Source organism: Condylostylus longicornis, unplaced genomic scaffold (assembly GCF_029603195.1).
Source record: "Condylostylus longicornis isolate FDR11 unplaced genomic scaffold, ASM2960319v2 ptg000049l, whole genome shotgun sequence".
NCBI lineage: Eukaryota > Metazoa > Arthropoda > Insecta > Diptera > Dolichopodidae > Condylostylus > Condylostylus longicornis.
In genome coordinates, this window is record NW_026578018.1 from 7,770,369 (window position 1) to 7,783,243 (window position 12,875).

Here is a 12,875-nt window from a genome sequence, read left to right on the forward strand (position 1 = left end):
ATTAAGGAAGAGATCTCTGATTTTACAGATGATTTTGAAATGAATAATAATAATAACACTAATTTATTACAAACAAATTCTCAATATCAATTACAATATCAAAATAATAATGATAATAATCTTATTATATCAAATAATAATAATAATATGATAAATAATATTAACAATTTTAATGTTAATAATAACAATAATAATAACAATAATTTAATAATAATGGCTACTGCTGCATCATCATCATCACCATTATCGGGAATAACCAATACATTAGCAACAACAGGAACAACAACATTAATAACAAAAGATCATGACAGTGATAATGATATTGATGATAATAATATTGTAGATGATGTTAGCAATAATAATAATAATAATAATGAAAAAAATATAAAATTAAGTTTTAGTGTTGATCGTTTATTAAAAACGGATAATAATAAAAATTTTAATGATAATCGATTAATAAATATTAATAATAATAATAATAATAATATATCATCAAATATAATTTGTCATTCAATTTTAAATAATATTAATAATAATAATGATGATAATATTAATTTTAATAATAATTATAATAATAATATAGAACAACAAATTAATTCAACAATAAATTATGATTGCTGTAAACATTTTGAGCAATTTAATGAAATTTTTAATAATATTAATGTTAATAATAACAATAATAATAACAATAATAATAATAGTAATAATATTAATAAACAAATAAGAGAATATAAAAAATTTCAAAATGATCATAATAGAATTGATGATATAGATAATAATAAATTCATAAATGATTTAAAATATATTGTAAGACCAACTCCTATAAGGATATCAAATAATATTGGTGAGTATAAATAATGATTATCACACGGAGCTTTCTTTTTTTATTAAAAAAAGGCATAATTATATTTTAATTTGTAAAATAAAATTAAAAATTACTTAAACTAAAATCCTAATAAAATAAAATAATATAAAATTAGAAAATTAAAATATTTATCAACGAAAAACCCCGTTAATTAAATAATAAAATTTTCTAAATAGCTTTAAATAGTTGCAAAATTCAAAACAAAATTATCAATACGTTTATATTGTCCACAAATCGAAAGGCAGGGTCCTTAGTTGATATAATTATAATACATAACTACTTACATTTACATAGTATAGGTGCAATAAAAGGAAAATGAATAAATAAATTCGCCCATCAGTATGCAATTTTTATTTACAATTAAAATATAACATATGTTATGTATACATAGTTCCATTTTGAATTAGATATTTAGAAAAGTAATTTAATACAGAAAAATTAAGATTTATAATATTATGATATGAAAATTATGATAGCCAACCGACATGTTAGCATAACAAAGCAAACGAAGTAGATAGACCTATATTCTTTGTTGAGATATTAAATTACATATTGAAAAATTTCTTAGATTCAAAATGAGCCAAAAATCACTATACAAGATTTCATTTTAACAGGAACTTGGAATTTGAACCCAAAAAACTATTTTTACCTTATCCAACAGGAAACTTCAAATCATAATAGAAATCGGAGTAAAAAATTTTGTTATATACGATACGACGATATAAATTAAATTCTCTAGATAGCTCAAAATATCTCGTAGTTCTAAATCAAAAGAAGAATTACTAAAAATGCCATTTATTACTAAAATTTGTTTAAACAAAGTACAAATAATTTTTAAGAGCACATGAAATATTTAATATCGAGAAGATTTCTATATTTAGAACTTAAGTATATATTAGTCACTAACTTTCTTAAAAAAATACACGCAATAAAGTACTCATTTAAATTATAATGGTAAAAATTTTAAATCAAAATTTGTTTCTTTTTTTTGGAAAAAATTTGATATTTAAAAATTTTTTGAGTAAATTTTGGATTAGATTAGATTAAATTAATTAATTGAAGGCCTGGTTCTAGTATTTACAAATCAAAGCATATCAAAAATTTTTATGATAATTTTATTTATTAAAATTAAAAGTTTAATCACAAAATGATAATTAAATTATCAAAGCTATTGATTATGTTTGAAATTTGACTATTTTTTCTTATTTAAATTTAAGTAGCCAACACAATTATCTAAAAATTGTGCATTTCAAAATAAATTGACTTATTCAAAAGGTTTTCCCAACCATATATACAAGGGGTCTCGTATCCAAGTGCACTGATATATTTCATTTAATAGGTCTTCATTAATAAGTAAATTTTTTGCATAAAGATAATGTTCACAGCTCAAAAGCTTCTAAATTCAGGGATTTAAAGGCAGTCTCAGCGGTTTTTTTTATATTTTTAATTTTTAAGTATTAGTACATTCCTGTGTCAGATGGTAAAGATATTAAATATGATATGAAAATTTCCTAATAAGGACTTTCTCGTGAATATCTACATTAGTTGAAATATTTCAAAATTTCACCTTCCTATTGGAAATATTAATTTGTACGAAAATATATACATATATTAAAATACGATTATGAAATTTTATACTTAAAATTAGTTTTATGTACTAATTTTTAACACGGCTGAGTAAGTTACGATTTCAATGGGCTTATAGATTATTAATATTATTAGATTAGTGTAAAATTTTTAGATAAATTTCAATGTTCTGCATGTAATAAAATTCAAGGATATGTGTGTAGTGTATTTTTTTTTATCATATTTCCAGAACAAATTAATTTCGGTCCGGTCCTGTTGTTTACAAAACTTATAATCTAGGTATAAAGCTGCAATTCTGTATACAAATACTTTGTAATCAATAAATTATTTCACTAAAACAAAATTTTTACGCTTAATCCCTCTCCAAGCTTGCAAATTAATTGCTATTTTAAAGGAGTTTTTTACAAATTTCTCTTTCATATATGGCATCAGGGATTACTCAAATTTTAGCAGTTTAAATATTTATCAAAAAAATTTTTATTTCATTATTTTCTCTATTTGACAATGTCGGTCCATAGCATGCTGGCTGATCCAATTAATTTTTATAACAGCACGGATATAGCAATGATCATCCCTTTTTCAAAAAAATATACCGTTAATCTGTAACTATGGTTTAGTTTTAGCAATAAGCCAATCGAATTCAATATTACGCTTTCATTCTATAGAAAAATAAAATTAATATGAATACAATATCATGAAATTATATTGTACAACTTAAAATTTTTCTATCCATACAAAGTATTCATAACAATATTTTTTGTTGCAGGCGTAAATGAATAAATAAAATTTTTTTAAAAAAATTACTTCCCTTACTTAATCAAAAAATAATTTTAAAAATTAATTTTTTGTAGTTTTTTTTCTCGTAAATAAATAAAATATCTTAATTTATATCGTGTATAATAACAATTCTGATTATAGTATGAAATACAAGAGCAATATTGTAATTTAGAAATAATATAAATATTAATAAGCAGATATAAGCAATATAAATAGTATGTAATAATGTATATATATATGTATATATACAAAATTTCCAATACATAAACAAATAATGTTGTGTGTTTATATAAAAAAAATCTTATTGGTTTTTTTTCTCTCTCTCTTATTCAAAAAATATTTTACAATATTAATATGTAGACAATTTATAAAGAAGAATAAAAGGAACAACACAACTATTTTAATAATATTTATAGCTTTACAAAACACTTTATTACAATTTTAATATTTGTATATGGAAAAAAAAAAGAAGAAAAAAAAAACAAATTTAACACTCCCACCCAAACATCTTCCTTGATCTGTAAATTGATTTCAATCATCATTTTTAAAATTATACTTGAAATATTTTGTACTATTTAAGAAAAATGTTTACACTTTTTATAATATTATAATTGAAACATTTACAAAATTTCAATAGGTATAAAATGAAAAATAAAAAATATAAAAATAAAAAAAAATTCTTTTAATTTTTAACATAAACCAAATGCTAAAATAATTTTCAACTATCTATGGTTTTAAATAAAATTAATGTATTCTTCCTTGTTATTATTGCAATTACAACAAGTAAAAATAAAGAAAAAAAAATTTTTTTTTAAACAATATTTTTTTTTCTTCAAATTAAGTTATTGTACTTAAATATTGCTTTTATCTTGTACACATATCCTAAAAAAATACGAGGGTAATTTAAAAGAACTCTTTGTATATACAATTTGTACAAAGTGAAATTCTATAAACATTGTTGCGTGTTTATAAAATTTTTCCCATTCACAACTTTTTCTGAAATTTGTTGGAGTCCTTTTAATAAATTAATTAAAAATGAGATTATCTACTAGTATATACGTTCCTGATTTTAAATCATGCACTTTGATTAAAAAAATTTCTGAATGAACAACAATAATTGATACATCATGTCACTATAATTGACATTAAATTGTAGTTTTGCAAAACAATTATAAAAGCAATTATGAATACTATTAAAGCAATTAATGTCTAGGAATTACTCTTATATAACTAACCATAAATAAATGACAAGCTAGCAAATTGATTCCTAATTCAAATTAACAGTTATCTCAAAGTATTTTTTAACAAATTTACGAAGCAATTTTTCTTCTACACAACAATTCGGATTAGTCTCAAATTTTAAACAATTGATGATAAACATTTTAATTTATTTGAATAAAATATTTTTGTAACTCCTTTCCCTCTAGATTTTTAATCCCAAATTTAATCATCAGTTTTCTATTTATTTAGTTAAGTTATAAAAAGAAGAGTTTTAATAGTAATCGTCCTGATATCCAAAAGTTAATCATTATATGCTTTAACAAAATTAATTAGAAATACAAATAGAATTCCAGAAAATGAAATTAGTATAAATTTTTCGAAAATTATAATATTATATACTAAAATTTCTTTCAAGTTCAAAATAATATGGTTATCCGAAAATTATTTCATTAAACTGTTATCATTATATTTAAACCTAAGGGAACTATTAAGGTTAACTTCCGAAATGCAGTAATACGGTATTACGGAATAAAAATATTCCTCTTTTGTTGAAAATTTAAAAAATAATTCAATATAATAAAACTAAATGTAAAGACAATTTCAAATTCTATCAATTTTATAGAACTTATTCTGTTACATCTTAGAAGCTACTGTGGAACAAGATGAGTCCTGGATTTGAAAAAAAAAGTAAAAAGATTTTAAAAAACACTTATATCTTCTACAGTTAAGATATAGTAAAAATGCTTAACGCTATAATATTAATCTCAATATCTTAACACTTATTTATTAAATTTTTAAAATTAGTTGCATTTTTTACCCTCTCATTTATATATTGATTGCCCCTCGTATTGATTTTTGTAAATTTTGTATGAAATTTTTACACCTTTTAAAATATACAAAGCGGAACACGTATATTTATAGTGATCGGATCATGTTAATTTCATATTACATGCATATATATTCAATAATTATCATTTTAAATTAATTATTTCACATCTGATTTTTTTTTAAATTACCATATTTTACATGTGGTAAAACTTAAGCTTAATTATATTTCTTATTCATATATATATTTTATTTAATTCTTTTAATATTAAAAATTTCAACAAAATATATATATATATACATATACCATAATATAAATAAACAATATATATATGTATATATATTTATATATATATGTATTTCGCCTTCAATTGATATATATATATATATATATATATCAATTGAAGGCGAAATCCGTTTAATATTCTAATTCATTTAAATTTTTTTTTTCAATTTTCTAATTAATTAAGAAAAAAAAATTTAAATAAACAACGATAATTATTATTATTTTAAAATGTAATCATGTTGTTTTTTGGTGCGCGATATATATAATTTTAAATAGAAAATAATATTAAATATATATTTAAAATCATTTGTGTACATATATATATATTATATTCTTGCATAGGTTATAATATTATAGGTATATATATAATGTGATATATTACATTTAAATCTATATGGTAAATAAAACAACTTAATTTGAAACGAAATGTGAATGTAAATAAACTTTTTATTCGATTTAATTAGCGATATATATAAGTAAATACCCAATATTAGAATTTTTATAATATTTATTCAGTATATTAACAAAGTTCATTAAAATATTTTTAAACAAAAAGAAAGTGTTTTGATAAAGTTTTTTCAATTGAATATAATTATGTATATATCTTATTTACACACATATATTATGTAAATTTATAATAATGGTTAATATTAAAATTTAAATACGATACACGTTTATTGTATATATACTTGCATGTAATAAAATATATTCACGCAAACAAAATGTATTGGTAAACAAAATTCCTATAATACAATTAGTAGCATTATTTATGTATAAATATTTGAAAAAATATGTAAATTAAGCATTCCAATTAAAATTATTTAGAATTTTTAAGATTATATATAACCAAGGGTAAACGCAAGGTCCGAATATTAGAGCAATTAACACTATTAAATAGAAGTCATATTTAAATTTGAATTAGAATAATGAAGTTGACTTTCACAAATAAATGTAGATAGGTAATTTGTATATAGAATTTGTATATATTAAAATATATACAAATAAATATATATATTTAGGTATATATTATATATGTATCATCATTTAGGGTATCAAAAATGAGTAAAATTTTTATTCAGAACTATAGGCGTCAAATCTCAACGGTTTACGAGATACAGGGATTTTAACGAATTTTCACGAAATTTCTATTATCTCAAGTTTTTTGCTAATAATATTAAATATACGATAATAATATTAAATTACTTCCCTTCAAAAAAAAGATAGAAGCTTAAAGCAAACTGTTTCTGAAAGAGCTATTAAAGGACTTTACTAAAAATTTGCTATAAGGATCACAAAACTTATTGAAGTACGAATTTATTTTACCTTCTGCTCAACTGAACTTATTTTTGATAAAAACCATTAAAAAAATACTTTTTCATTATTTGCTTTATATTTAGTAGTTTGCAATACAGTCGCATGCTGATAATTACCTCTCTAGATTTTTTAAAGAAAAATTAAAATTAATAGACATTTATATATGTCTTTCGATACAAAGTAATGAAAACCATTTTCAATTTTAAAATTCTAAAAAAAATTTTTGAAATGTGAACTTCAAAATAAATAATTTATTAATCGAAAATAATTTCATATGTTTTTTTGATTTAGAATAGTAAAATTTTACAATCAAACGGGAATTCATTGAAACGAAAAGTTTTAGATGTACCTATAATTTAAATACAGATAACAAATTTGCTATGCTTTTTGCAGCAACAAAACGAGTTTAGTACATATATCAGGAGATCACTGTAAATGTTGTTTTATAAGCAGACACCCAATATTTTCTAAGAAATAGTAATTTGTAGAAGAAATATTATTATAAAGTCAATAATGAATAATAAAAGGTCATTTGATATTATTTATATGAATTGAATTTTAACTGAATAAAAAAAAATGTAGTTAGAAGTATTATCAAAGACCTTATTCAGTGCTCAAATCCTTTTATAGGCCATTACATAAATTTATAACGTATATATTTATACTTAATGCTCAAATATATAATTTTAAAAATTATATATATTATATATATAACATTTATAGTAATAGATATATATATATATATATATATATATATATATATATATGTCATATATATGTCATATTCTATACATATATCTATGACATATGACATATATGTATATGTCATGTGTCATAGATATATATGTCATTCATATATATATATATTCATATAAATATACATGAAGTAAATAAAACTATTTAATATAAGGTGTTATATTGATATTATTGCTCATTTTATGTTAGATGTATCTACATGCTATGTAAAAGCATTGATTGAAATGATACTTTCATAACCAGTTAGCCACCGATATGATTGTAGCATGATAGCAAACCATTTCACAATAGAATGTATACAGATAATTAAAAATATTTTGAAAAAGAAATTTTGATTTTTTTAATATAACAAATAAAAATTTTGAAACACCTTTTAGAAAGTAAAAAAAATTTCAAAAATTTAAAAATCTTTTAAAAGCAATAACGAACAAGAGTTAAGTATACTCGGAAATTATAAATTGTAACAAATTTCATAATGTTTTTTAATATCGATAACCTGTAGTTCTGTATATACAATAGTAAATAATTTGCTTAACAGTACAGTTTAGTAATTTTACGAAATAAATTTTCAAGTACTATCTAAAAGAAATTGCCTATACTTTCTATTCTGAATTTTTTTAAAAATTTTAATAAAATATGTACTATACCATAAAATTACATAATATTCTTCAATATGAGATTGATTTCAATTTTATATACCATTTCATAATGTAATATTTATTATATTATATACATAATAAACTTTTTGTGTCTGTGTGTATGGTATCAATATACACACAATCGTTTTAAATAAACTTAATTCTATTGAATACTTACAATTATTACAAAAAATATTTTTGTCCGAAAAAAAATTAGATTAAGAAAACAAATAATAATATATAACAATAATAATTATAACAATAATAATAATAATTTTCAAATAATTAAAACAAATAATTATTATTTGTAATAAAAAGTAATAAAATATTATAAAAAATTGATTTTCAAATGATCAAAGAAAATAATATAATAGTTTTTTTTTCTGTTTATCAACATTAATGTACATGCACACACATATATATACGTAATTTACGCATAATATCGAACAAATTATTGTTAATATAAACGTATGTACGGTATATTTATACACTTAAGGTTGCTAACAGTTGGATTTTGGAATAGAAGAACAAAAGAATTAAAAAAAAAAGGATTTTTTATAATTTTTTTTTTTATTTTAAAATTATTTGTATAAACAAACAAATTTAAAATTTTCATATTAACAATAACAATAATATTTAAATATAATCAGGAAGAATCACTTACATATTTTTTATATGTAGAAACATTTTTGTCTTAAAATGCCACTTATAGAAATTTTTTTTGAAATATAATTGAATGCTATAATATTAGACATGTGAGTAGAATATGGTATATATTTTGGGATACTATACAAATAGAAAATAAAAATTATTTTATGATGACTGGTACCCCGACCACAAAAATAGAATTTTTATTTTCTATAATGTGTTATACACATATTTTTATAGAATATATGTATACGAGTACGTATATGAATTAGAGTTGATAATAAATTATAATTTATATTAAATTTTTAGATAAATCATATTATAATTAAATTGTATGTACGTTATACGTGGAAATAAAAAACAAAAAATTCTTACAATTCTTAAGAATGAAAATATTTTAAATCAAATAAAAATTGAAGGAGAATTGAATGAATTTGTATTTTTTTTACTTTGTTTATTTTTTTTTTAAAGTAAATTTTTAACTATAAAGGTCTTTTTCAAAATTATAAACGAGAGGTTTTCTTTCAAATGTTTATGTATACAAAAACTAATATAATAGGAATTATACAATAATTATTATTAGTTTATTTTTTATAAACAAAGATATAAAATGAATTCGACCATGAAATAAAAACAATATAACAGTTTTTTTTTGTTTTTTGTTATGGTTCTATAATGGCTTTAATATTTTTGTGTTGTAAAACAAATAAAATTTGAATTTGTGACTTAATACCCATTTTTAGGTATACACACCAATTTTAAAATCAAAGATCACATTAAATTTTTGTTATACATATATGTATTTAAAATAAACATTTTGGGCAAAAAAATTAAAAGATATGCTTGCTATATTGACACAGGATATAAAATATCAATTCTCTTTATTATTATTATTATGTTAATTAAATATATCAGTTAGAAAAAAAAATAAAAATCATAATATAATAAAATCATATTTGTTTATTTTTAATTTTATTGATGTAGACAAAAAAAAAATGTTATATAAAAAAGCAAATTTTGCATAAAATATTTTTTATTGTTCTAATATTAAAAAATACGAGTAACATTTTAAACAAATAAACAGTGAATAATATGGGCAATAATTTTTGATAATACTATATACATACATACATAAGTATATACATCGATCGATAGTAGTGTTATAATTAGATTTTTAGGGTTCTTTATTGTACACAGATACATCAAAATCTATATATGTACATATGTGTCACTATGTATAGAAAGTCTTATTTATGGAAAGGAAATTTTTAAAATTTAAATATTATTATTCTTAAAAATTTATATATTCATGAGTGTATATACCTAGATATAATATGTTACACATATAGATACTATAGACACTATATAGACCCAAGCAAAAATGACATTTCGAACTGATATCTCAAAAAAAAAAAAATAAAAAAAAAAAATTCAATAGGCACATAATTGATAATTGGTTATGAAAAACGATTTTTCTTATATTTTTAATTATAGCAATATATTGATATATATATATTGTTATTAATTTTGTTATATTAAGTTCAATATTATAGCCTGATCTATGGTTTGTAATACAGTATTATACAGACTTCTTTATGGGTCAGAAATGGTTGTATTTCTTTAAATACAATAAATTTTTTTTTCTAATATAATTAATAAATAATAAAATGCTATGTATATTAATTTTGAGGGAATATACGACTTCGAACTAAGTATAGTTTGTATAAGTCCAGTCCTATTTTATATACGTACATACAGAAAAATTCTGTTATACATATTACTATGGAAAAACTGTAACCAATATAATAATTTATATAATGAGGATTTGATGTTCATTTTCCATATAGAAATATGAAGTCATCTTAGCGGAAAAAAGATGCCTTACTTATGATCTCAAATACTCTTCTACACAATGTTATATACAGCTAGAATGTTATATATTTAGAGTAATTTAAAGGATTTACATATATAGTTTTAAATGGAACACAAAAGTTTATTTATACAAAAATATTATTTGTTTTTGCCAATATTCAAAATCTTTGAAATGAAATATTTTTTTGAAATAGTAAAAAATTCTTATTTAAAAATTAAAAATTATTTGGTAATAAGTCTATATATTTTTACATAAAATAATGTATGTATATATAAAAATAGGAGGCAAATGTATGTACATATAATTAATTTACAAATAATCTACAGTTTGTGAATATGTATAAGTAATATTTCAATTTTATTATTAGTATAACACTTACAAAATAATTCTTGTACTCTTATTAAAATTGATAGAACGGTTTTATTTTTGATTGATATTAATTTTTTTTTAATATTTATGTATGTTGGGAGATTATAATAAATATATGTAATTATAATTGAGAATTGGAATTTCTTATAGTGTTTCAGGTTTCCTATAGCTTTAATTTAACTATATATGTATGTATAATATACATTTAGGGACTCTATATGATTTATGATAAAATTTCCTAACGGCACATTCCATACCATAGTTCAATTTAATTTTGTTATATTATTAAAATGTAAAGAGAATTTTTAAAAAATTTATTAATAAATAATTTTTAAACATTTTTATGTATAGTTTACACAAAAACTCATCATTTTTGTGTAAACATAAATAATAATTATACTAAAAATTTTTCACATAAATTATAATTTAATATTAGAAAAATAAATAAAAAAAAAAAGCATTTAAATATAAAAATTTTTTAAAATTAACAATATTTTCTTTTTCTTTTCTTTCTTTTTTATTTCATTTTGATTTATTATACATATATATATGTATATATATAATAAAAAGCATCATCACATTCTACAACAACTGCCAATATTATAAATAATTATCAAACAGTATTAAAATTTCATCAGCTTGCAAATCAATTTAATATGATGAATCCATTACATAGTCTTAAATCACTTCAACCAACCGATATAACATTTAATAGATCAAATAATATTCAACATAATATAAAATCATTTACAAATTCATTACAAATGAATAATAATAATTGTCAAATAGGATCTACAACAATACAACAATCTCAATCAACAACATCTTCAACATTATCGAATTCATCTAGATCAAATTCAACATTAATAAATAATTCAATACATCATAATAATAGTAATAATATAAATCAACATCATCAGAATGGTGGTATAGCAACAAGTTCTAATAATAATAATAGTAAAAGGAAACGTTCATGGTCTAGAGCTGTATTTAGTAATTTACAAAGAAAAGGATTAGAAATACAATTTCAACAACAAAAATATATAACAAAACCGGATAGAAGAAAATTGGCTAATAGATTAAATTTAACTGATGCACAGGTATCTATATATAAGTATATGTATATATTTTGAATTTCTAAGTATTTAAATAATATTGTGTATTTATTTATTTGTTTTTTTTTAATTGATTTAAGGTTAAGGTATGGTTTCAAAATAGAAGAATGAAATGGAGGCATACACAAGAGAATTTAAAGAGTGGCCAAGAAAAGCAAGTAGAAAATTTTAAATGTAATTTAAGAAGAATAGAAGATACCAATAATAGAACATCAAGTGATGAAGATGAAGATGAAATTGATGTAGTAGCTGAATAAAATGAATATATGTATTTTTTTTTTTTTATAAATCGAATATTTTTTAAATAATTTAAATATGTATTAGAAAACAGAAAAACATGTTTTAAAAAAGTTATTTTAATTGCATTTCAATTTTGTTTTGATTTTATTGGTTTTAAAAATGTTTACTAAATTAAAATGGAGCAAAAGGCATTTATAAGAGCTTAAATTGTAGCCTTACATTATTTAAGAATAACTTCATGTTTTAAGTTACCGACGGGAATGTCATTTTGCAGGAATGTCATAATTTAGTTTTAAATTTATGTATAACTTCAACAAAAACCTATAGTAAAATCAGAAAATACTATTTTTAACCACAAGAA

General features: G+C 20.0%; 1 protein-coding gene across 1 annotated transcript; it reads left to right on the forward strand.

The window, feature by feature from the left end:
• Positions 1 to 213: 213 nt before the first annotated feature.
• LOC129611485 (homeobox protein H2.0-like) lies at positions 214 to 12,567 on the forward strand. The gene is made up of 4 exons (XM_055524663.1): positions 214 to 310; positions 773 to 848; positions 12,055 to 12,259; positions 12,355 to 12,567. Exons 1-4 carry the CDS (start codon positions 214 to 216, stop codon positions 12,529 to 12,531), a joined length of 555 nt encoding a protein of 184 aa, XP_055380638.1. The 3' UTR covers positions 12,532 to 12,567.
• The last annotated feature ends 308 nt before the right edge of the window (positions 12,568 to 12,875 follow it).